Source organism: Nicotiana attenuata, unplaced genomic scaffold (assembly GCF_001879085.1).
Source record: "Nicotiana attenuata strain UT unplaced genomic scaffold, NIATTr2, whole genome shotgun sequence".
Lineage (NCBI taxonomy): Eukaryota > Viridiplantae > Streptophyta > Magnoliopsida > Solanales > Solanaceae > Nicotiana > Nicotiana attenuata.
The window spans coordinates 47478-74995 of NW_017671889.1; the positions used below are offsets into that span (position 1 = coordinate 47478).

General features: G+C 34.7%; 2 protein-coding genes across 4 annotated transcripts; both read left to right on the forward strand.

Moving 5' to 3' along the window:
• Positions 1 to 4406: 4406 nt before the first annotated feature.
• LOC109210747 lies at positions 4407 to 13421 on the forward strand. Of its 3 annotated transcripts, XM_019374206.1 has the most exons (13): positions 4413 to 4795; positions 5262 to 5449; positions 5532 to 5635; positions 5737 to 5836; positions 5948 to 6117; positions 6275 to 7251; positions 7351 to 7432; positions 8354 to 8547; positions 8647 to 8728; positions 10871 to 10956; positions 11778 to 11862; positions 11945 to 12052; positions 13037 to 13421. In XM_019374206.1, exons 1-13 carry the CDS (start codon positions 4646 to 4648, stop codon positions 13147 to 13149), a joined length of 2439 nt encoding a protein of 812 aa, XP_019229751.1. In that variant the 5' UTR covers positions 4413 to 4645; the 3' UTR covers positions 13150 to 13421. The 3 variants fall into 3 exon arrangements, with proteins under 3 accessions (XP_019229752.1, XP_019229755.1, XP_019229751.1); XM_019374207.1 differs by lacking the exon at positions 7351 to 7432 and having other exon boundaries at positions 4407 to 4795; positions 6275 to 7077; positions 8374 to 8547; XM_019374210.1 differs by lacking the exons at positions 8354 to 8547; positions 8647 to 8728 and having other exon boundaries at positions 4407 to 4795.
• Positions 13422 to 21905: 8484 nt separating this feature from the next.
• LOC109210745 (auxin-induced protein AUX22-like) lies at positions 21906 to 23600 on the forward strand. The gene is made up of 3 exons (XM_019374204.1): positions 21906 to 22352; positions 23089 to 23182; positions 23280 to 23600. The coding sequence occupies exons 1-3, from the start codon at positions 22010 to 22012 to the stop codon at positions 23377 to 23379; spliced, it is 537 nt and encodes a 178-aa protein (XP_019229749.1). The 5' UTR covers positions 21906 to 22009; the 3' UTR covers positions 23380 to 23600.
• Positions 23601 to 27518: the final 3918 nt, after the last annotated feature.

Sequence of the window (27518 nt, forward strand, 5' to 3'; positions counted from 1 at the left end):
TTAAACATTAAGAAAGATAATTGTGTTACGAAGATCTCTCAAGTTATATTATTGTTTCTTGCAGCCATTTCTTCATGAGTAATATAATAATGTGTCTGAAACCAATAAGCACCATCCACTTCTTTTATATTTATATATATATTACACTAAACTCAGTTAACAAAATATCATGACCAGCTATATAAAAGTTTAAAGTAATAGGAAAAAAAAAACTTCATTAGCTTACTTAGGAAACGAAAAGTTCATTTCTTACCTCTTAATACAAGTCATCCACAATTTACAATCAACCAGACCATGCATTTGAACGGCATCGGTGTTGCATAAGTCGCTCAACGAATTCATCTCCTGCATTAACATATTTGATTTATAGTTTTATACCACGAAAATAGAGAGCGACAAGCAAGGAAGCCAAGTTCCCTAGAACATGTTCCTAGCCTGGCCTAAATAGGTGAATGAAGAAGCGCGCCAAAGGCGATTTCTAGAGCTCTTGCTCCGCCTATCATTCTACTTCTTATTCTGGGGGTTACAGAAAGAGCGCACATTAAAAGTGTCGGTATATTTTTCGTCTCACCTACATCTCATATTTCATACGTTCACAACCAGACTAATAGGTCGAAAGAAATAAAGTAATATGAGACTAAAAAAGAAAGGGGAAGGGGGGAAGTACATGCAAAATTTGTCTTTCGTGAAATGCAAAATAAATATTTGTCTAACTTTTGATTGGGGGACGTTTAAAGAGTAAAAATATTCAGTAAGTGGATGTAAGATTAAATTAGCTTATAGAATTTGAGGAAGATAGTCACAAGTATTTTAGAACTCCTACATAGAATAGAATGAAGCAATATCTCCACTTTCATGTTCATTTAACGGACAAAGGCAGGAAGCAAAATACAAAGAATCATGTTTATTAGCTGGAATTTTTTTTTTCGACAATTGATTTGTTTATGTTTGAAAGTATACTGCTTAGTCCAAGATGAACTAATGACCACGCCACAATATAAAAAAATATTATGCTACAAATTGTTAGGTTTTTGTCCAGATGTTCTTCTTATAATTGGTTTTCCTATCTCATGAAGGAAAGGACAATATATTTACCATAATATGGTTTTTCTTTTCCTATAAGGAAAATATAATTATTCCATATTTGGCTAGTCCCTTTTCTTGTATGAAAAGGTTTGGAGTTCTATAAATTGAAGATCCGTCCTTCTCGTTCAGTAGCATCCACAATGTAGCTATATGGGATTTGAGAGTCGTGTTTAGGGGGAGAACTTTACGAGCCAAGTGTTAGTGTATCACTTGTGTTTGCCCCTTCGTGAAATTGTTCTCTCGATATTTTGTACTCTCTTTTATTATAGTGGATTGCTCATCTCCGCCGTGGACGTAGGTCAGTTAACCGAACCACGTTAAATGTTCGTATTTCTTTTGGTATATTTCTCTTTGTTGTCCGATCTATCGTCGTTGAAGGTTTGCTTTGCTAGCTTCTGCATAACACCTGATTTTTCCGTTCCTAACACAAATAACAGAACAAAATACACGAGAAGAAGACAAGAAACTTGTGGAGTAGAAATATTACATATAACATAATTAAGCATATCGAAAATAGTTCAAAAGCAATAATATAATATTACAAAATCTCATTAGTCCTCTTGTTTCATATATAATATACAAAACATTAAGAGATACTCTTGAGCAATAAATTCAAAGCTAAGGACAAAAGTTCGTACCAAATAGAGTCCTATAGAGTTGTCCCACTTTTTTGACATTTTGTTAATCTCTTATTTCTCCCACTTTTCCAAACTTTTCCTAGCATCAATATATTTATTCATTTCTATTTGTTTGCTAGTTTGTTTATTTTTAATTTTTTTGGATCGATCAATGTTGCTTTTATAGGTAAAAAGCTATTATAGAGAGATAAAATATAACATAAAAATAGATTTCGAGCAAAACTTAACTTTTATAGTAAATGACTTTTATAAAAGGATATTAATATAGCGAGATCTAACTGTACGAAGAATAGCTGATAATATTGACCAAGAATAGAAATAACTTATCGAATAAATATTGTGTCGTGGCAAGCCATTGCCTTGAAAGTGATTTCAGTCTGACTGGGTGCAAATCGTTAAGACCGCTCGCTCCCCAAAGTTTCACAGTACTTCCAAACACGCGCACTCTTAGTTGGAAGTTTGGAGTTTGCAAAAAAGGATTGCCCAACAAAAAATAGAAAGAAGAACAATCTTCTGAGAGGACGAGAGAATAATATTTTTGGTTGGTCTTTTTAATCACAAATGATGATGTTTATATAGGCAAATCATTTACGTTTTCTTCCATCAGAAAATCGTAAGAGGCCAGATAGGAGTTATTGGATTCGGCTTGTTCCCAAAGGAGCTCTCAAATCATTTAGGTATTGGATTTAACTTGTTCGAGGTAAGTAGGTGATGATGGTATGAAATTCCGAATTACGTGTTATGTGATATATGTTGAGGTGACGCGCATGCTAGTGACTGGCGTGTGGGCGTGCACCGTGTGAATTGTGATTTAGTCGATTCCATAGAACTATGTAGTTATCCTATCTGAACAATTTTATTGCACTCTATGTGTTAGAGCACCTGAGTTGTAATTGATGCTAGAAATCATGTGTTAGGCTATATGTTGGTATTATCGGGACCCATAGTGGTCGTTATTTGCTTAATTGCAGTTATGTACTCAATCGCATTCATCATTATATATCTTGTTGCAGTCTCTGTTATCGTATATTGTCACACCTCGTATCATTTGTTAGGCCGGCCGAGGGGCTGATTGTGAGTGATAATTACGGGATTGTGATGCACGCCGCATCATATATTATTTATTTATTTATGCTCTTATCTGGCTTATTATATCACTCGGGCTGAAGGATCCCCTCCGGAGGGTGTGCCCCCACACTGAGCGCTGGATATTATAGTTAGGATGGAGTTCCCTAGGCATGGAGTTGCCCTATATATTCACATTTGGGATGGAGTTCCCTGGGCATGGAGTTGCCCTATATATTCACATTTGGGATGGAGTTCCCTGGCATGGAGTTGCCCTATACTTTTATATTTGGGATGGAGTTCCCTGGGCTGGATTGGCCCTATACAGTATTGAGTGACTGACTGTCAATCACTATTTATATTGAGGGATGGATATTCTCTCGGTTGGACCTGCCACGTACAGTACTGAGTAATTGAGTACTCGGAGAGTTCGAGTACATGAGTTCATCACTGAGATGCATTGCATTTGACATGCGTACATGAGATACATGCACAATGCATTTCATTATGCTACCCGTTTTTTGATGACATTCATGATTCCACCTGTATATTGACATGCATGCATAGAGATGTATTTTCTTCGTGCTATCTGAAAATGAAACATCTTATTTATTGTTGAAAGATTTTTGGAAAAAATCACAGTTTTTAAATTTACTCATATATTTATTGAGGTTTTTCGGTGAAAGATTTGGGATCTACTTTTATACTTGAAAAGCATGCCTATTTTCCGTAAATGTGAACGAACCGAGTTATTTCTTGTACCATCTTTATTATACTGTTATGAACTGCTGCTGTAATTGGAATTGGACTCTGACCCTTATCCCAACTCGTCAATACTTTCAACCTAATGTTAGGTTTGTTATTTATCGAGTACATGGGGTCGGTTGTACTCATACTACACTTCTGCACCTTGCGTGCATATGTTGGATGTTGATGTTGATGCGTACGGCAGGAGCTAGATCGGAAGATGTATTGTGTTCCAATTATGGCTATCACTTGTCCTTGGTAGCATTAGATTCGAATTATGTTCATTTACATTTCGAACAGATGTTATAATTATTTCACTTAAGTCTTGTAAAAATCTAAATCGGAAACGCTCATGATTTGTATTACCAGTACTTGGGGAGTTGTATAAAATTCAGTTATTTCATTTTTGACTCACATCAGTATTATTATATCGTATTTTACTGTTATTTGACTTACCTAGCGGGTGGAGTTAGATGCCATCAACACGATTTGGATTTTGGGTCATGACATGTCATTTTTAAAATTTATCCATGTATTATTAATTCTAGTATTTGCTATTCAAGGGTCTAGGTATAAAGTTATACTTCAATTGTTGTATATAATAATACATGAATTTTTATCGTGATTTATCAAATACAACCAAATATTGTATAAACTCAATACATAAAAATATACCGATTAAATTTCTTATACAATGTATCAAAACGATTAAGTTTGTAAAAATATATTACTAGGGGTGTACAACAACAATAACTACTCAATATAATCCCACCAAGTGGGGTATGGGGAGGATAATATGTAGGCAGCCTTACCTACGTTGGAGGATAGTGAGAAAATAATTCCAAATGGAAGAAAATCTTTGACGAACGACGCTTGTTTAACCATTTTTCGGGGGGCATCTGTTCAAAGAAAGAACAACTAATTTATGTTGGCTCCCCTTATTTCATCCCTCGTCAGTCGTTCTAGTTCAATCCCGCTCAGACCCCATTTTCAAAAATAAATAAAAAAAATATAAGTAATAATGATTTACTTCACATAATACTCACGCGAAGAAGCACTCATCTGCCCTTTTCAGGTTCCTGAAACTTCCGCTTGCTCCTTGTGGGAAAATGGCGAACGAACCACTGACGTCCGGTCCGGTGGATCCTCTCCACGGCCTCGTCGGACTCTCTCTATTCCCCAAAACAATTAGGGTTTGCAAAGATGTATCAGTAGACCCTAAAGACCTCGTGTCAGTTCATAATTTCATGAAATCCTTGGTAACTTTTTTTGTTTTTTTTTATTTCCTTTATATACTAGTTCTAGCTCTATTATAGATCTGGTCAGTTAATTGAAAGTGATAATATCGTTACAATTCATTTCGTTATTCTTCAATTCGTTTGTGCAAACTCCAATTTCAACTTAAAATCAGTACAGTTCACTTTGTACTATGTGCAACAATTAACAAATTCATTTTTTCGCCTGTGACTGCGTATACCTTCAGCCTGGAAATTTTACGACTTTTAATTTTTGTTTTATTGAATGGAGTTTATTTTTTGTTTTTTGTCTTTGTTTTAGTATTTGGCTAACTATGAATAACTTGGATATCTTTTGGTGGTTGTATGTGACAACATAAATACTGTAATTTATCCATTTAATTTTCATTGATTTGGTTTGGCTAGTTATTTGATTTTTGAATGATGTCATGTTGATAAAGTTCTGTTCTTCATTATTATGATCATAAAGGAAACGAAGAGTCCTGTGAAGCTCTTTGAGGAGGCCAGGACCATTGTGAATAATGGTGCGGAACTTTTGAACACAAAGTTTATGGGCATTGATGGGGACCTTGCCATGAATGGCAAGAAGAAGCTCAAAGAGAGAAGACCAGGCCTTGGTCGCAGAAAGCCTCGGTTTGCTTTCAAGCCTAGTACAAGGTAAATTATAGTGTTTCCTTTATTCTCAAATTAGATCCTCTTGAAATGATGCTACTTAGCATATCTTGCTATGTTTTTGCAGTCAACCTCCTGTCATCTTGGGTTCTACATTAGAGTCTTTAGAATTAGACATGGATCAACTGGAAGATCCGGTGGAATTTTTTGCAGCTGCTGAAAGGTTGGAAGGTAATATTTGTTTCTTTAGCTGTTTGTTGAATATCTTATTGCGAGTTGAATATCTTATTCGGAGAAAGAGAATAATCATTTTACACATGGTCAATTTACAGAAGCTGAAAAGGAAATGAAGAGACTGAAAGGCATCAGTATCAATGAAGATGTGAATATTCCACTCGCCAATGCACGCCGCCGTCGACCAGGCATCTTGAAGTATACTTAGTCGCTCTACGCGTTTTAACATGGAAATGCTTATCTTACCTTTGTGATCATCCTCTCAACTTGCGGTTGCACTTGCTTAAAGTTTTACTCTTTCTGTCTCAGCAAATCGGTGAGGTATAAGCACCGCTTCTCGTCCATCCAGTCTGAGAGTGATAATGCATTTATATCATCTCAAGAGACATTGAGGAGTGATACTCGGGCTGGCCAGAATTCTCAGTTGCCAGAAGAGCCCCATGGCCTCAATCTTGAACTACAAGAAGCAGATTCTCCAGGTTAGCGGTTTTAACTAATCAAGAGAGATACCTTTTGATTTCTATATTCTATTTTTAACTTCCCGATGAGTAAAATGTGTTCCAGAGATACCATCATTTTTTCCTTATAAAAAAAGGAGTGTAATTCAAAGATGATGATTGGTTTTCAATTCGGCAGGGTCAGTTGAGAAAACAGAAAACCGAAACAATAGTTTTTTGGATGAATTACTGTCTATTAGTTGTGAAGATCTAAATGGGGAGATGGTATTATTATCCAAATTACAAGAGCGGTTGCAGATCAAGCCCTTTGAACTACGCCCCTTGTGTATTCCTGAGTTCCCTATGACTGGGAAAGCAGATGGTAAGGCTTTTGGACAGAGGATTCGGAAGCCTTGGAAGTTTTCGCTGGAGATACAGGATCTTGTTAAAAGCCCAACTGAGGGAACATCTTCCACTCACAGACAACATGAAGAAAGTCCTGCCAATAATTTAGCATCACCCACTCCATCAAAAAGTCCTCATGCTTCATTGTCTTTGTTAAAACAGAAAATTTTAAAGTCAAATCCACTGAGAGATCCTTTTTCGCCTCTCAACATTGATCTGTATAACAATGATTCGCAATCAGACCATCCACCAGATTGGTCTATGAAGATGAACCCACAATGTATAAGTAATAATGCTGGACCTACTGAATCCCATGGTGAGACAGAAAACGTTGCTGGTTTTGACAATACGAATATTATGGTTCCTTTAAGTGGTTCAGACTCTTCACACGAGCAATTGATGAAAAACGATTCAGGCGAAGATAATATAAAAACTGGGCCAAATGGATCTCAATCTGGAAAGGAGCTAGAAAATGGTTATGATGATATTGATATCAATACTGACATCAACTTAAATATGAGAAATATGGATTCCCACTATGAGTCTGATGTGCTTGATAAAGTGAATGATGTTTCAGTTGTAAACGATGTTATGAAGGATCAACAAGGTCTTCAGACTGAATCTTCCATTAGCTGTCAAAAGATGCAGGATGGAGAAGTGCTTGCAGAAACACTATCTTCTCCTCAAGCACAACGAAAAGCTGACGATATACACAATTATTCCGTTGAAACAGTTGCTGCGGATTCTGGATCATCTGAAATCGATTGGCAGGCAAGACTATCCGCCTTTTGCCATTATACTACATTTGATACATCATTCTGGCGGTTACAATTCCAAGTCTGATATTTTTCATTCATACATCAATATCAGGTTGACCATATGCCACCACAAAGAGAACATTCTGCAGAACAAGATCACCACTTTGAGGATTCTGTCAAAGATGTAACTAGTGGTAAGGTTCATTTTTAAATGATTTTTTTATTTCACGTCAACTTCATTATTTCTGAAGATGCTACATTTGAGCTTGTCTGTTTCCTATGTAGATTCTTTTGTATAGCCAAATGTTTGTGTGTTTTTCAGAGTAATCTCCGTCTTTTTTGCGTTTAACATAGCTTGAGTTTTTCATGGAATCATCGGTAGTCAACTTTCTGTTTTTTGACCCACTTGAATGTCCAACTCTTACTCAGGTGATGCATGGTTTTGGAAACTGAACATTTGATTGGTGATCTAGAGGATAAAGATTGAGGTGTGAAGTATTGGAAATTTAGTACTAGGAAAACAAATAACTTCCCATGTTTGCCAAAACTTGTGCTGCATTGTGATGCAATACCTTAGGTTGCTTTGAGATGATCTCTTATAACTTTTTTTTTTCTTTTTCGTTTCATCTCCCTTTTTCCAATGGGAAGATGCATGTGATGCATCTTATAAACATATTAGCTATGGAGAATTTGGAATTTGTGGTTGTCAAGAATCATGACTTTTGAACTTCACTATTCTTTTCTATTTTATTTTTTTTAAAATAAAGGTAATGGTTTTATTGAAAAGTTTGGGATAACCCTGCATACAAGTTGTATACCGTATAGAGGACCTTACAAAAAGATATGGTTCTCTTGCAAAAGATCCAGTCGTCACTAATGAAAATATTTCAAAAATAACAAGATTTCTGTACTATGTTTGAACTTCGTTTCTATCTTTGAGCATCATGTCAGGTTCTAGTTTCTAATTAACAAGACATAAGTTTGATAGTGATGCATGCTAAGTTATTGCTGTATTGATGCTGTATTATGTATAAGAACATTAAGGTTTCTATAATGTTTCACTAGCAAAGCACTTGGGATGATTAAAGTAACCCGTGTACTGAATGATGTTTCAGTTGTAAACGATGTTATGAAGGATCAACAAGGTCTTCAGACTGAATCTTCCATTAGCTGTCAAAAGATGCAGGATGGAGAAGTGCTTGCAGAAACACTATCTTCTCCTCAAGCACAACGAAAAGCTGACGATACACACAATTATTCCGTTGAAACAGTTGCTGTGGATTCTGGATCATCTGAAATCGATCGGCAGGCAAGACTATCCGCCTTTTGCCATTATACTACATTTGATACATCATTCTGGCGGTTACAATTCCAAGTCTGATATTTTTCATTCATACATCAATATCAGGTTGACCATATGCCACCACAAAGAGAACATTCTGCAGAACAAGATCACCACTTTGAGGATTCTGTCAAAGATGTAACTAGTGGTAAGGTTCATTTTTAAATGATTTTTTCATTTCACGTCAACTTCATTATTTCTGAAGATGCTACATTAGCTTGTCTGTTTCCTATTTAGATTCTTTTGTATATGTTTGTATGTTTTTCAGAATAATCTCCGTCTTTTTTGCGTTTAACATAGCTTGAGTTTTTCATGGAATCATCGGTAGTCAACTTTCTGTTTTTTGACCCACTTGAATGTCCAACTCTTACTCAGGTGATGCATGGTTTTGGAAACTGAACATTTGATTGGTGATCTAAAGGATAAAGATTGAGGTGTGAAGTATTGGAAATTTAGTACTAGGAAAACAAATAACTTCCCATGTTTGCCAAAACTTGTGCTGCATTGTGATGCAATACCTTAGGTTGCTTTGAGATGATCTCTTATAACTTTTTTTTTTTCTTTTTCGTTTCATCTCCCTTTTTCCAATGGGAAGATGCATGTGATGCATCTTATAAACATATTAGCTATGGAGAATTCGGAATTTGTGGTTGTCAAAAATCATGACTTTTGAACTTCACTATTCTTTTCTATTTTATTTTTTTTAAAATAAAGGTAATGGTTTTATTGATAAGTTTGGGATAACCCTGCATACAAGTTGTATACCGTATAGAGGACCTTACAAAAAGATATGGTTCTCTTGCAAAAGATCCAGTCGTCACTAATGAAAATAGTTCAAAAATAACAAGATTTCTGTACTACGTTTGAACTTCGTTTCTATCTTTGAGCATCATGTCAGGTTCTAGTTTCTAATTAACAAGACATAAGTTTGATAGTGATGCATGCTAAGTTATTGCTGTATTGATGCTGTATTGTGTATAAGAACATTAAGGTTTCTATAATGTTTCACTAGCAAAGCACTTGCGATGATTAAAGTAACCCGTGTACTGATAGCATAAGGTGTTATGTCACATATTGATACCTTTTGCCTTTGAAATTTCTAATTAGAAGTGTCATATCATGGTTAAAAAGCATTGAGGTTTCTTTAATGCTTCACTAGTGAAGTACTTGGGATGTTCACAGTAAATTTATCTGCAAATAGTGTATGGTGTTCATATCGCACAGTGATACCTATTGTCTAGTTTAAAGTTTGAATTGGAAATAATCCTTGATTCCTCTTCCTACTTCGATATTGTCAAGAAATTGAAAGATTTGTCAAACCCCATGACCCCTATTTCTCTAATGCCATGTATTTTATACGACAAGCAGTAAACCACTTAAATTGCACATGGTGAAAGAAAAGAATACTACGTGCAGTAATAATATGAGCCTGATTCTGTGACCTGAAAAGTTAATTACGAACCAACACTATGTTTGAATTTGCATCATCTCTGTAGTCATATTTGCACAGAATCTGCATCCTTAAAGATTGGCTAAATCTATTTTAATCTTCAGACTTTACGCTTGTTGGTGATATTGCAACTCTCTCTTGCTCCTTTTCTCCCAATTTCTTTCAATATTGAGCTCCTTGTTGTTCTTTTTTCCAACCAATAAAGCTTGAGTCGCGAGTCAAATCTTTCCCAGTCAGATGCTATAATATCTTGCAAGATTTAGATTTTGTTTCTTGTACAGACAATGGCTTGTTTGAACGTCATGAATTGGTTTTATAGATGTTTGGTGCCATTTCTTTTAGGCACTTTTCTAGTTTCTGTAGCTGCATGTGAGATATGAGATACATAAGTATGATTGTAGTGAAATCATGACTTCTTTGTGCATTTTAGCAACCAAAAGGATCCTGCTGTTTAGAGTCGGTCAGCTCTTCCACTTAACCCTGTAGTTGCGCTTGCTTTACGGACTTTTAAGTTAGTAATCTGCCGCCACCAAAAATAACTTGCTGCTGCTGAAATCATTCTCACATTGATCACCTTTTTTTTAATTTGATAATGTTTGTCGAGCTTCTATCATTCTTTATGTTATTAAGTCATCATAGTTTCCTTTTAAAGCAGATAAACTTGGGTACTTTTCACCACCGACGACTTCACTGATAAAGTTGCCTGTACTTTCTAAATTTCTGTAGTCTTTCTTGAATTTGATAGATAGTGGTTTAAGCCATCTTACTTTGTTTATCCTAACTAGTAATAACAGTCTGATGCTTGGGAAGAAGTTGAGAAATTTGATATTTTTTTTACAGATCAATTGAGATCAGTTGCAGTTGAAGTCCATTCTACAGAGGTCGGATCTATATTGTCAGAGATGAGCCCTCAGCATTATGCCCAGGTTGTTTCCTTTCTTCAGTACTCCTTTTTTTATTTTATCAGCAAACTCAAAACGCAATGTCCTATGGTGGATTTGCCCGTTTTTCTCGGAAAAGTAATTTTTTGGATCACAAGAGTAGACACACTTCTTCAGAGAAGTTCATATACACTCCAGCCGTCCTAAAAAATTGGCGAGTTTTGAATTATAAGGGTTCAAAATATCTCATTTCTGCATGGAGCTGTGGGGTTACACATGGTTCTTTTTATTATTAAAAGCTCTGAAAAAATCTCAGTCAAAGGAAATATCATTTGACTCCTCCAATTGTAACTGTCATATAGAAAGAGTGTAAAGCTTCAGCGCTTGTTCATTATAAAAAAAAAGCTTCAGCGCTTGTGCGTCAACAAATCTGCAGATGAATAAACACTATTTGTGGAGATGGTTTGTGCAAAAACATATAGCAATTCCCAGGTGTAACACAAACATTAACTGCTTTTGATAGCCATGATAATCTGATTCTCTTAAAAAGCAATAATGCTACTGATCTAAGTTATACACTTATACCAAATGTGTTGATTGCTGTCCAGGGGTTGGACATTTTAAGTTGTCTACTGGAATGACCCTTACGATATTATCGGTGTAAAATTTTGACAACCAATTTGTATAAGAGACAATAATTCTGACATGACCGTGGATATTGAATGATATAAAGTAAACACTGCAAAATCTTTAGCCCATAATGTCTACTATTTCTAGGTTTACATGTATGTACATGTGTTCTCTGCAGTATTTCTTTAGCTGTAGTGAGTATACTGATGTGTGATACATCATTTCTGATCCTTTAGGCAAAAGATAAACAACAGAAAGCAAAACGACCTGCTCGCGGAAGGCGTGAAACTAAAGCTCTTCGTTCTAGGCCAAGTATAGCAGGTTTACTCTTGCACCCATGAGCATGTATTTGTTAGACCTCTTGCTTTTGTGTGTTATATAAAGAATTTCATGAATTCGACAGATGCTGGCACGTCATTTCAAGATGGGGTTAGACGAAGCAAACGAATGAAGACAAGGCCTTTGGAATACTGGAAAGGCGAAAGGTTATTATATGGATGGGTTAATGACAGTGAGTATTTTCTTGTAAAATTGTATACTATTGTTACTTTGCTGGTTTTTGTTTTTTCTTTCTTCTGTTTGGATTCATTTGTTAGGCTCAGGTGATAATTCAGTTTGATTCTCAATTTTTTGTTTGTTTGAGAGAGAGGGAGGGAGGGAGGGAGGGAGGGAGGGATAGGCCTGCGCCATGCTTATAGTCTTGGGAAGGTAACTACTGGAAGAGATTTTCTTGTCCTCCAGTTGGGATGTTTATCAAACTTATGACACTGTTGGAGAGGTAGGTGGTGACATGTGCACATCTTGCATAAAATTCTACAAAAAAGTTGGAGATAACCTAGGTTGCTTACATGTCTGATAACCTATCAAAAGAAAAAAAAAGTTACTTACCTATCTGATAGAGTAAGCAAGTTAGGGTATCAGAATCCAAGTCTTGATTATTTTTTTGGCGGGTAATTTAGTTGTGTCTCTTCCAGTTGGAGATTAACTTAGTTAAGGCTCTTCTAGTTGGTGACCTACTAGCTCAAACTAGTCTTAGGAACTTGAATTGCAAGAAATTAGGTAATTTGACCCTTACTGTTTTCGTGCTTGAAAATCATCATTGGGATAATATGGTTGACATATTTCGTATATTAGTCAACCTCCTGAATCCCATAAATTGTCCACACAAGTTTGAAGTGATTTGAAACTAATCATTATTAGACGTATTTCATATATCAGCCGACTTGCTGAATTCCGTATAGGGTCCACAAAATTGAAGTCGGTCTAAACTGATTATCAGTGGAGAAACTTATTGCAGCCAACATCAGCCAGAATCTTTTGGACATTATTTCTACTGTAACCATGCAGGGAAAGTATAGTAGTTTATTCTCTGTGGCTATTCTAAACTGTGTTTTTAGCAAACACAATGAACTCATCTTTTGACTGGTAGTTTCTCTATTTAATCTGAGGGGGAAAAACAGCAGATTTAATGTAAATCTATGTGTTTCTGTTGCAGGTCTGAAGCTAGTTGGGGTGAAATACGTATCTCCAATAAAGGGATCGGTAAAGGTGGAGTCTTACATCTCTGATGATTACAAAGATCTGGTTGAATTAGCAGCTCGCTATTAATTTTCTAAAAACACGGGTGGATGGATTACTTTGTGGATCTTGTCCTATTTTTCATTTACTTATACACATGTAGCCATTGTATATAATGTTCCTAGGGTCGATCTTAAAACAGCTGAAGCTTGTTGAAGTATTATCTCTTATTTGTTGAGCGCTACTCTATTTTCTGATGAGCTGTTGGTGCAAATTGCTGCCATCTTTCAGTATCCTACAGTAGATGACTCCATATTTCTTTGACACCTACCATGTCTTGTTAATGTTAATTGAAGAAAGCCACATCTCACTTTTTCATTTTTAAATTTTGTATGAAAGGTGGTGTCTGCTTGCACCTCGACTATTCTCGGGTACTTGCTATGTCCTACTAGCATAGATACCAAGTATCCATGTCCTTGCACCCCGAAGCAATGGTCGATAATCCTGTTGATTATTCCAATGGCCAGAATAGTCTTCGGCAACAAGCTATAATAATATCAGCTGTTGTTACGTTTATATAGTTTGGATCAGGTTGGAAACTACGCTGAGTCATGACACATTAGGAGATAAATGAAAATCTGCGCATTGTGAACAGCTTACTATAGTAGCAGAATAAGTTTCTGCAACTATTCCTCGGTTTGAGCCCATTCTTTTGTTACTATATGAGAGAACTGCTTTGATGTCTTCATCGTTTCTTGTCCATTTTGGGGTGAACTTTAGAAACAATCAGAATGGTGGATTATAGTAAAAATAGCATGGTCTATCCAGTTCTCGGACTGGTCATTCAAAAATAGCCAGCGTTTACCAAGTAAATGAAAAATAGCCACTATTTTGCTGCAACAGAGACCGGTCCAGCATAATATACTGGAGTTCGGTGCACCTGTGTATGAACTTTCAGCATATTATGCTGGACCGGTATACTTTGCTGGCTCCAGTATAATATACTGGAGACTGAAGCACCGGTGCTCCAAACTCCAGTATATTATGCTGGACCAGTATATTATACTGGAACTCCAGTATATTAGACTGGAGTTCCAGTATAATATACTGGAACTCCAGTATATTATGCTGGAGTATTTTTTCGAATTTTGAACAGTGTTTTCGTTCAGATTTATCGTTACATGAAAAATGGCTAAATTTTGATTACTTTTGAAATTGGGCTATTTTTGAACGACCACTTGTAAATCTGGCTATTTTTGAATGGGAAACTTACATAAATGTCCCAAATAAATCTCAACTTACCAACCTCTAGCCATTAGTCATAGACTTACCAAAACTAGCCAACAAAAATTAAAAACCAAATAATAGGGTTCTTTCTCTCAAAGAATCACATGCAAAAATCACCTTTTATATTTTTAAGCGTGATTAGCAACATTAGATACAAGACGGAAAGGAAATTTCATGGACGGGGTAGCAAATAAGGTGATGAAATACAAAAATCTATACTATATTCCAAAAATCTAAACAAAAAAGGAACTTTTTAATGGGTATAGTTGAAATTCATTGAAAATATATAGATAAGTCAATATACAAAATTTGAGGAAGATTGGAGGTGATTTGGACTGGTTTTGTATCAAAATTCGTAATTAAATCGAGTTCAAAAAAGTCTCTGCGACACATGTATCAAACATGTATCACGCATGTATCTCACACACAAGTATACATGTGATACACAATTGATACAAATATGATACATATGTGACACAAATGATACACAGTGTCATACACATATTATTTTTTTTCATGTTTAGCTTTTACTTCGAATTTTTAATTCAAACTACCTCAAAACTTCACCAAATCATCCCAAAAAATTGAGATTCAAGCTCCTTAAGTTGTGCCCAATCTATTCTAATAACACCCACTCAAAACAAAGCTAAAATTTGATATTTTTTTGCAACAAATAACTAATTGGCTAATTTGGCTAATATTAGTAATATTCTATCAATTGGACAATTTTTGTAATGAGCTACTTATAAATGGACATAGCTGGTAATTTCCCTTTTTGAATTTCTCCCTGGATTATAGCGAATGTCCAAACTCAAGCTAAGATTATTGCCAAATGGTAAATTCAAGAAATAATATACAATTTTATGTTTACTCTGGAGAAGGCTTGTTCTTCATTTTAAATAGAGGAATTTTCAGAAAACCACTATTGTTTAGTTAGTGACTATTAATTTCCTATAGCTACCATATACATAATTACTTCTTATAGCTACTATTTAGTTGTTACGGTAGTATATTCACTGTATTCACGCTACTCTATTCATGAATATAGTAGCAAAAATAATATTTTAAAATAATTTTGGTTTATAATAAATAGGGTTGGGTGTATACCTTTGCTATAGGAGGTAAAATTACCAAATAGCATGGGCTAGCCAGTTTTCGGACTGGTCATTCAAAAATAGCCAGCATTCGCCTAGTCATTGAAAAATAGCCACTATTTTGCTGCAACAGAGACCGATCCATCATAATATACTGGAGTTCGGTGCACCTGTATATGAACTTCCAGCATATTATGCTGGACCGGTATACTTTATTTTGCTGGGACTCCAATATATTATACTTTGTTGGAACTCCAGTATATTATACTGGAGTTCCATCAAAGTATACTGAAACTCCAAACTCCAGTGTATTATGCTGGAGTATTTTCCGCATTTTGAATAGTGTTTTCGTTCAGATTTATCTTTACATGAAAAGTGGCTAAAATTAATGACTTTTGAAATTATGGCTATTTTTGAATGGCCACTTGTAAATCTGGCTATTTTTGAGTTTGGCCCTATATTGTTTGGGGCATTTGCATCTATACCCCCTTTTTGTGTCACGTTTTAACTTGTGCCCGCTTTGCAAAAAAAATTACAAGCGTACCCGCTTTTTCGCATAACTTCAGCATACGGGGCTGAAGTAGCAAAGGCAATCACGCAAAACTTCAGCATTCCAGTAGCCGGGCCTGAAGTTCAGCTCTAGAGCTGAAGTTTTTATTTTGTAACTCGCGAACTTCAGCTCTAGAGCTGAAGTTTTGTTTTGTAACTGGCGAACTTCAGCTCTAGAGCTGAAGTTTTTGTTTTTGTAACTGGGGAGCTTCAGCTCTAGAGCTGAAGTTTTTGTCTTTGTAACTAGGGAACTTCAGCTCTAGAGCTGAAGTGTTTGTTCTATATTTGATTAACATCAGCATGTTTTATGCTATCTGATCCAAACTCTTCTTTCTTTTGTCCAATATGTACGTAGTATACAAGGTATCCGTAGTTTTCACCCACGTTTAAGTTTGTCAACGCATTGGACTAATAAGCAATATGTCTTGTATGTAATGAGAAAAGTTAGTTTCCATTAATTTTGGAAATATTGTACCTTATCATAAACCCAACGTCCATTACCATCACCTCCATCTCCTCTGTACTGTTCTGAATCATTATAAAAAAAGACGACATAATGTATTTAATAATATTACCGGCTTGACATATGCCACTTTAGTTTGTTTCACCGAAATTCACAAATACAAAACTGAAATTTCAAAGAACTTTTATTGTCTCTTGGTTTGGGATTTAATATTATAATAATCCAAGTGGAAGTCCTCAGTATATTTGCTTTAGCTTCATTAATCAAAGAGAGCAATGTTGAAGTCATCGTTGTAGAAGAAGAAAGAAGAAAAAGAAGGAGGAGAAGGAGGAGGAGAAAGGCGGCTGAAGTTGTTTAAAAAGTGAGTACAAGTTAAAAGTTTTAAAAAAAATGCATATAGGTTAAATGTGGGCGACCAAATAGGGCGTCCCGTGCAATTTTTTCATATTGTTTTGCAAAGGGAGGCCCAACGGCCCGTCTGGTGACAGATCCAGGTATCTACAGAGACGGCCCATTAAAATAATTATCTAAAATTGATGGACCACTTTCTTACACATAACATTATTCTCGTCCACGACTAGCATATCTTCTCGTATTTAATGGTTGAACCTTGACCAGTCGTTTTGCAATTTTGAGCTTGTCTTCAGTCTCATCTTCTTGTTTAGCTTTGATGAAACACGAAGGTGACCCATTTTAAATCATTTATGGTTGTACGAACATTCCTGGGCCTTGGCCCATCTTAGAGAAATTCGACATGCGGAGAAATTGTCATGAGTAACCTGTGAATTGAATTGATCAATAAGGCCGAGACCGAGCAGTGATCTATAAGGCCGAGGTCGAGCAGTGATTAATAAGGTCGAGATCGAGCAGTGCAGATAGATGTAACAACTAGTTTTGCTTTGGAGTCTTCGAAGGGAATATTCTACTGGATATTTCCTCTATTGTACCTTTTAAGGATTTTCTAGGGATATCCCTTATAAATAGGAAGAAAGGACTTCTCTAAGGGGGGGGGGGGGGGGGGGACACTCTCTCTTTTGAAGATATATAAACACATCTCTCTAAAGAGATTAGATGATTTGTATTTGTCTTGAATTTGTCTATCATTCATCTTTATCAAATGAAAGAGGATCTGCCTCACTCAAGATTATGTGAATCTTTTCCTTTATTTATATTTTATTGCCATTTAATGTTACTTAATGCATCTTTTTCATATTATTAAATCTGGCCATAATCACTGCCAATATTTATACTCAATTATATTTTCCTATTCATGTTATTCATCTCAGATCTAGAACTAATTTTCCTTAACTAGAATTTACGCTCTATCTTCTTATTAAATTAATTTAACAAAAAGGTCCCATACTTTTTTGGTCAAACAGTTAGTCCCCTATTCTTTCAGCCCTCTTATCTATCACTATGAACAAAATTCCTCAGCGCAAAGATTTAAATCATCAAAAAAGGGAAAAACACGTAGCATCAAAATTGAAATCTAACAAACCATACAGTTCTATAGTCTAATGGTATGATGAACTCTTATACAATAGTTGTAAACTTCTCCTATGCAGAAGAAAACTTTAATAAAAAATTATAGGTATATACGGTCAAACCTCTCGGTAATATATAGCCTCGTTTATTTCGATATTTTTTTGCTGCTATAGCAAACTGTTGTTATAAAGAACATATATTACTACTCTCTCCGTTTCAATTTATGTGAACCTGTTTGACTAAGCACGGAATTTAAGAAAAAAGGAAGACTTTTGGAATTGTGGTCTTAAACAAGTCAAAAAGGAGCCTAGAGTATTTGTGTGGTTATAAAAACTTTTCATTAAGCGTAGAACTATAAGTTTTATAAACTAAATTGTTACCAAATTTAGAAAGGAGTCATTCTTTTTGGAAATGGACCAAAAAGGAAGTGGTTCACATAAATTTGGAACAAAGGGAGTATAACTTAATATGAAAAATTGATTTCAAGAAATACTTGACCATTTTAGTAAAGTATTGTCATAGAGGATAATTATTATAGAGAAGTCTAAAGGTATATATTTTGGATACTCAGAATATCGGAGCTTGAGGAATGAAATATACAACAGCGAATTGCATGCAATCCCAGATTTTTAATCTCTCTCTACTTGTATGGATTATTTGCAATGATTTGTACTGACATGTAAACAAAAAATTTGGTTCCTATCATCTCAGCATCACGCAGCTCTATAAGAAATTACTATTATATTTCCCAAACATTTCAATGTTTACGTACGTTGGATATGAATGCTGGCCATATTTTGATATATTTTTGTTCTCTTGCAAACATTATTTTCACGTACCAGCTGCATGACACTTCTTCAGTCTTGTACAACTAAATAATTACTTTGCATTATAAGGACAATTGGATGTATAATATTCAGTGAAAATGAAAGGTTTTTACTCTGGAATTTTCTACCCTAGAAGCTTCACGAATGGACGTACTCATGACTTTTGTCTGCTTCGCTTTATTTCCATGGTAGAGCACAACACACGGTGAGCTCTTTTCGTTCTACCACAACTCCATGAAAAGACCTCCACTATTCCAGTTAGCTCCTGTTTGAATGCATGGGCATGCAAACCACGTGTCCTTCACGTGACTAGGGCCCTATAATTACCATTCCGACCACACATATAACGCATACATGCACTTTACTTTTTTATACGCTAATAATGATAAAATAATTTTTACATGCTATATATTCACCTGAGAAATAACAAAAAGTAAACGTACATAAGAGTGAGTAACCTAAAAAATTAGACATGCAATATAACTTAGTATTATGATATATAAAAAATTATACATTAATAATATGAAATAATTTTACCGCATCAATATTGTACGAGTTAAATCCTGTTGATATACGGATGGCAAGTCTATTTTTTTGTTTATTTATCAAAAACAATTCACCCAAGCTATATTGACCCGAGGTGATGGGTGGTTTGCCCAAAACCTTACGTGTCTTTAAAATTACTTAAATAAATGCACGGAGGAAGACATAAACCTTAGCCTCTACATTAATGACGTGGACAATCTGAGTTGAAATGGGAAAGAGAGGCCAACTTTCGTTCACAGCTAGCTGTATATTACCCTTTATGAGTCCAATTAATGCTGTGTTTTTTGATATTTTCTCTTTGAATATTGGGTGAGGAGGCAATTTTACATACTGTGGATTATAGGGTACGTTTGTCTTAGTAGTGATCAACAAAAACTCTTATGATTAGGTCAATATGTTTGGGACAAACTATTTGTCACGTGTGACCTCTTGTGGTTTATTAAAATATTAGTAATGTTTCATTTCCTTGTCCAACCCTAAGGAAACATATGCTCGGTGGGGGAGTAACACACATACTTTTTTTTTCCTACTCTCTCTTAATCACAAAATAATTAGGAGTATACGATCGGAATGATATAAAATTTAGGTCATGAGACGAAAATTGTCCAAACTATATAATTAAGGAGACCAATTACTTATCCCAAAATCGATGTTAGACTAATTCCAACAAAATATCTTCGCCGCCCATTTAAGAAACTATTCAACATTATTGATCACTTGAGAGAAAAAAATAAAATAAGTAACGAGGGATTGTGTTGAAGATCTAAAAATAAATAAATGAGACAATCCGCATAATTTAGCATAAGATATTGCAATTAAAGGTTTCCAACAATATTAGTATATACTAGATGTAGCAAAACCTTTTACAATATGCCACTTTAGTTGCTACAGATATGCATCATGGCTGGACTTCAATCAGAGCCGGAGCTAGGATTTGAAATTTATGGGCCGGATTCAGAATTCTAATCCGTTTAAGTTATTGCATTTTAAATTAATAATTAGTTATTCAATGAATTTCTTAAGGCAAATACAGAGTTTAGACTAAAGCTACTCGATTCAACCGAATCCGTATTTCGTATTCTAGAACATGTTTTAGTTCTTAACTACCCCAATTAAGGATTGCATTTTTTTGAAAAGATAGCATGTGCAGTAAAAGTTTTGAGTTAATTGGTTGAGTTACGAGATAATGGAGTTGAGATCATTTAAAAGATACGTGCACATGGAAGAGAATGTCTACTTAATATTCTGAATTTGTTTGGGAGAAGACCAACTATAATGGAAAATAATGACTAGAAAATAATTATATATAATGATTTCTAAGGAATTCAACGTAAGATTCTGTGTCCTAATATTGCAAAATATATTCGGGTATAGCATATTATCTTCTTATTCTTGTGGTATAAACTGATTGTCCATAATTGGAAAAATTATGTTCATTTATTAACATGATACTATAATTTCATGTTGGAGGTATCCCGCACAAATTTGTCTTCTTGACAAGTAGCAAATTTCGTAAATTTTCATTTTCTAAATCTTCTTCTACGAGTTAAATATGAGTATTTCGCGGTCGAAATTGACAAACTTAATTCAAATAGGTGACTAATTATTACTTCCTCTATTTCATTTTATGTGGTAAAGTGTGAATATGTGTGAAGTTTAAAAAGGAAAAAATAATGACTTTTGAAACTTGTGGTCTAAAACAAGTCATAAATATTTGTGTAACTATAAATCATCTTATCAAACATAAAATGGCAAGTTTAAAGTTAAATTATTTGTAAAATTAGAAAGCTACAATTCTTATTAGAGTGGACTAAAAAAAATATTGTCACATAAAGTGATAATTTTGACAGTACGCAGTACTTATTTAATTTCGTGACTACTTCAATTCCTAATTATTCATTTTGCTTTACGTTTCTCAATTTTTTCAAACAAGGCCATAAGAAAATAGCACAATTCACATTGTGTTTTACTATTTTCCCTGATCATGACGAAGTCATAATCGTGGCGGAGTCACCTTTATTCAAAGGGTGTCAAGTATTACTTATTCTTCAAAAATTATACTATGTAATTAGATAAAACAAAAATTATACTATTAAATTTCTTTGACTTCTTCTTGTATTTAATTACATTTTATATTTTAATTTCTCCTAATGAAAATTTTGACTTTGCCAGTACTTAATTAGCTAGTCCATATGTGAAATGATTACGCGTCAATATGTATGCATCTTTATTTATTGGCACACGTATATGTATATATATATATATATATATCTGTCTGTATATACTACATACATATTGGGAACCCTTCTATCAGGGAGATCACATGGCATGTTTTTCTCTTAACAATATCAAACGGTCACAAGTAAATCTTCAAAAATTCTCTGAAAAAACAAGAACCCTACGATCCTGCTTTCATAGAAAAATTAGCAAGTTGGGGGGCCAATATTATTTTGTGTTTAATTAGGTACGTAGCATATAGTTCCCTACCATTGTATCTCATGTGACCGACCATTAAGTTTAATTTACCTGGCATTGCTCCTACCTTGTCTTCTCTTCTTTGTATTCTCATATATATATATATATATATATATATACTAAACTCTACTCCTTAACCAACTAATACAAACCAACTATATATTTCACTCTTCAAAACACAGAAAAAAAAAAAAAACAAAAGTGAAAGAAGAAAACAAAAGGAAATGGCAACAGAACTTGAAATTACGGAGCTAAGGTTGGGACTTCCAGGGGGGAAAATGGAGAAAAATGAGAAGAAAAGGGTGTATTCTGAAATTACATGCAGTGACCAAAACAGCAGCAACAACGTTAATTACGATGATGATAATTATAAGTACTGTCAAAACAAGAATCAAGTTGTGGGGTGGCCGCCGGTGTGTTCTTATCGGAGAAAAAACAGCTTTAAAATGTACGTCAAAGTTAGTATGGATGGTGCGCCATTTCTGAGGAAAGTTGATTTGAGCAATCACAAGGATTATTCTCAACTTGTTATGGCTCTTGAGAAGCTCTTTGACTGCTATGGAATTGGTTAGTCTTACGTTCTCTGCACTTCTTAATCATTAATTTAGTGTTAATAATTATTTACATGAATTTTTGTACCCTCGAGGTTTATTTAGGCAAGTGAAGTTACTGTTATAATATTTCGACAATGTAATTTTTTTATACGTTCTATGTAGTTTAATCAATAACTAAAGGCGGAGCTAGGATTTCAAACTTATGGGTTCGGGACTCTAATCAACAAAACGATCGGAAATGTTTCAAAAAAAGTAGGCATACGACGTACAAAAAGTTCACGCCCTTCTTTACCGTTTAAGTTACTGGGTTCTAAATTAATATTTGTACACAATTAATGAATTTTTAAAAGATAAATAGAAGGTTTGAAGTTTGAACTAAAGCGATTGGGTTCGGCCGAATCCGTAGCCGACACTGTGGCTCCGCCCCTGTCAATAAAGGACTGAAGTTATATGCATTGACGCTTTATTTTTATTTTTTTAAAATTATAGTGTAACTTTACCCGTGATAGCATGTTAATTATTATTACTATTTTCTTTAGATTATCAATTAATACTTATTATAGAGAGTTAGTTGTGATTTCTAGCTTATCCTATATATGTGATATGATTGTGCAAATATTAATTTTACATAAAACTTGAACTCATGATCTACTATATAAATAACAGATTAATATTCGTAACATTTAAATGCAAAAAATTAAAGAAAAGAAAAGACAAAAAGGAACTAAAGAGAAGTTGAATTGTGACAGGGAAAGCATTAGAGGATGCAGACAAGTCAGAGTACGTTCCGATATATGAAGACAAAGATGGAGATTGGATGCTTCTTGGCGATGTTCCATGGCAGTAAGTTAATTCCTTGAAATTATATATGTTGTTGGATATCTGCTGTATTTAATTTGGTCAAAAAAAAATCTAAAGAAATTACTATATGAATTTGCAGAATGTTCAGTGAGTCATGCAAAAGGCTAAGGATAATGAAGAGATCGGATGCAAAGGTTATAGGGATTGGCGCAAGAGACTTTCTCAAGAGAAATGAGTAATTATGCATGTTTACATATGTAACTGTAATCTTAGGGGTGATGCGAACACCCTAGACTTAAGTTATGATTTCCTCTTAATTATTCTAATGACTATCTATTTTCGTCAATAATTTGGCTATGTGAACCCAAATATTGTGCTTAAATTGTGGCCAGCAGCTAACGCACTAGCATTTGCTACCCTTATCTTTTTCCCTTGTTTCAATTCACTAATATTCTTGGTATCTTTTAATTTTTGTTTTAACACAATCAATGTTCTTGAAAATCGAATTCATATTAATAAAAATCATATTTGGAATTTTTCTTGTAACACAATGTTCTTGACTCGAATTCATTTAATAAAAATCATATTTTTCCAAACCGTATTAGGCTAGATCCATATCATCTAGTGCATTCTCGCTTCTTCTTTCTATACATCGGTCCAAAAAAAAGGTGGTGCTAAAAAATGAAAGTCCAAATTAAAATTAAAATCGATTAGCCAAAAACAGATGGTGCTGAAATTGGGGGCATTTGCATCTATATCCGTTTTTTGGGTCACGTTTAACTTGTGCCCGCTGTATGGGTCAAAATCCGATCTCACGGTAATTAACGGAGTTAATCTCGTCTTGAGCTAATCCATAATTAAAAAGTGGTATGGCCACTTATTCATAACAGGATTCGACTCTTGTCTGATTTAATCTACAAGGGCACGACCCATTCATTCCCCCGTGGGGACGAAACCTCAGCGTGGCCACGGCCATTTATTGCCAGCTCACGAAGCTCACATCTATAAATACTAAGAGTGGAAGCCCTAGAAAGGGGGCTGCTTCTTCATCACTATTGACAAAAGAGAGAGAGAAGAGAAAAATATACCCATCTTATGGCAAGAGAAAACACCATTGTAAGGCTCTGAACCTCTTCATGGAGAGGCAGACCAAACCAATATTATCAATAAAAGCTGTTAAGACTTCTTCCCCTAACCTTGAGTACTTATTTTCATGTTCTTCGCTTGGTCCGATGGATTATTACGATTTGCTATGATTTTCCCGTAACTTATTTGTATTGTTTTGCACTCATAAAGCACATGATAACTTTTGAGCAAACACCCACTTTGCAAAAAAAATTACAAGGGTACCCACTTTTTCGCGTAACTTCAACATACGAGGCTGAAGTAGCAAAGGCAATCACGCAAAACTTCAGCATTCTAGTAGACGGGACTAAAGTAGCAAGTGTGCTGAACCAAGTGTGCTGAAGTTTTTGTTTGTAATTGCTGAACTTAAGCATAGTAGCTGAAGTTTTGTTCTCTATTTGCTGAAGTTTTTGTTTGTAATTGTTGAAGTTTTTGTTTTTGTAACTGGCGAACTTCAACTCTAGAGCTGAAGTTTTTTGTTTTGTAACTGGCGAACTTCAGCTCTAGAGCTGAAGTTTTTGTTTTGTAACTGTCAAATTTCAGCTCTAGAGCTGAAGTTTTTGTTTGTAACTGGCGAACTTCAGCTCTAGAGCTGAAGTTTTTGTTTGTAACTGGCGAACTTCAACCTTCTTAGAGTTGAAGTTTTAACTGACTTTCCATATGATTCGATGTCAATTTGGTTTGATTGGATTGGCTCCTTCAAATGGTGTTAACTTGATATTCAAAGACAATATCCTTTAAACCTAGAAGCTAGGAAGTTTCTTTGTTGGATACTTCTCCACTGCCACTGGTTGCCCATTTAATTTCTTCTCATTTATTTGTTCATGTTTAACCTTTTTCAGTCCTATTGACTTACTGTGGGTCTTGAATACCTTATTTTTCTTAGGTTCTTTTGGAATTATAAAACAGTTTGACACAATCACCAAAAAACATTTGGTAAGGAAGCTTTGAATTTCTTCTAATGGAACTATCGGATTGAGGGCGGATATAACTTTGAGGAGGAGAAGGAGGAGGAGAAAGGGGGCTGAAGGTGTTTAAAAAGTGGGTACAAGTTAAAACTTTTAAAAAAAATGGGTATAGGTTAAATGGGGGCGACCAAATAGGACGCCCCGTGCAATTTTTACCTGAAATTGGGACGGTTAGTCTATTAAAAATTTAAATTTGGTCATATATACTAGCAGGGGAAAATTTAGCTTTTTGTTATTGTTGAGCTGTCAAATGAAGCAAAAGTTTGGAAACTCGTCTCAGCCAAGCTAACTTTTACTCTTCATTAACCTAAAACTTCTTATGATTATGTCCTATGTTGCTCGGACTCTTATAAAATATTATTGATAGGTGCATGTCGAATGCTCCACAATAGTATATTATTTGAGAATCCGATACTGATAGTAATATTTTGGAGTGACCGTACGAACCTTGAATCTCAAAACAATTTGAAAAACAGATTAAGCAGCCCTCTAAACATGCAAAAGAAGTACATATATCACAGCTATATTAATTTTACAAAATTAAATGTCGTATTCCACTTCAAAATTGCTCAATGCAAGGACTAATTATGTTGAACTTGGATCTATCAAACACCTATAACTCGAAAAAAGTGTACAATATCATGGGAGTTAGGGCTTTAGCCTAGCCTAGGAGAGTTAAATTAAGAAACTAAATTATCAATATCAAGTAGATAAGCATCACATCTACATGTTCATGCATATTGTTCAAAAATGGAAAGATTCCTGTTTAAGTCCAATGGATCAATTATCTTTTTCTTGGATCGTGAAATACTGATGAACCTTGAGTTTTAATTGGGTATAAGCACTGACGTACCATATTATGAATATTCTTTATTTATCACAACTAGGACTTATACAGTATTTATTTAACTAATCGATGTACGTGACCTTCATTCAGTGTTACATGAACACAGACTTAGGTTTTAACTTCCACCGAAAACCCCAAATTTTATTAGTCAAACCTTCGGTGCTGAACAAGCAATTAGTGCACTTAATTACCAATAAGGATTTGTAGCGTGATAACTACTCCTTTCTCCTTTACTAGAAATTATAGGTTCGAATCGCCTTTGTTAGGGAGCATCTTACCTCTAATGTCAGTCTTTTCAATGCGAATTCAAATTTAATTGAATCCAATGTGAATAACAGCGAATGAGAAACAAAAAAAAATACTTAATTATTTCGAGCAGACTATAGAAACCATGGACCATGTTCTTAGATCATGTTACTCCTCAATTTTCAGTTTTTCATACATACGCGAATAAGGGACTGTATGTATGTATATTTATATTTAATATATAGTCCAAGAGAGAACCAAGAATATTATGCCTATGTCAACAACTAGTAATTCACATTATTAATTTGGCAGATGGAGAATCTTCAACCGCTGCATATTAATATGTTTAATAAATAGATCAACTAACTAAACTGAAATAATGGCCCATAATCAGCATGTAGAGCTACGTCCGACAGAAGGCATTCTTTTCAATGATGTTAGGGAATAACATGTTTTAAATAATGTTAAGTTGGTTAGTTTATGCACTACTCCCTCCGGCCCAAAATAAGTGATTTTTTGGCCTTTTTCTTGTGGTCCAAAATAAGTGGTTTTTTCAGATTTCAAGAATGAATTAATTATTTTTTGCCTACATTGTCCTTGGAGTAAATAGTGTTGGAATATGTGTTAGGAGTGTTTATGTGAGATAATAAAGGTTAATATGGTCAATTCCATTGCTAATTAATGTTAAAAGGTGAATTTCTTAATTTGTGTGAAAACATCCAAAAAATCACTTATTTTGGACCGGAGGGAGTATATCACATGATTAAGTATATCCAGAGCTAGTAATTAAAATGTGTACATAGCATCCATTCGATCTCTTCTTTCTTCGTTAAATGAGGATTGACTAACCATGGGAATGTGTCGGGGTTTTAGACAACATCTACCTTATCAGAAATTATTAATTGCCATATGACCACCAGACAATTCAGTTATTGCAGAATTTACATCTACGCTAAGAAATCAAAAGTTTCTTTCATACTACATCCCAATAATTTAGTTTAGTTTAATTAGTTTTCTTTTACTTTTTGCAATATAATTATATTTTTCTTCGGCAGAAAATTGAACCAGAATATGAAAATTAATTCTTTCAGGCTCAACTTTAATTCGCCAATGTGAAAGTTATGTGTTGACTTGCAGTCTCCGATCCTCATATAGTGTTGGTAAAGTAAATGGGATATCGCTCTTTATTTAC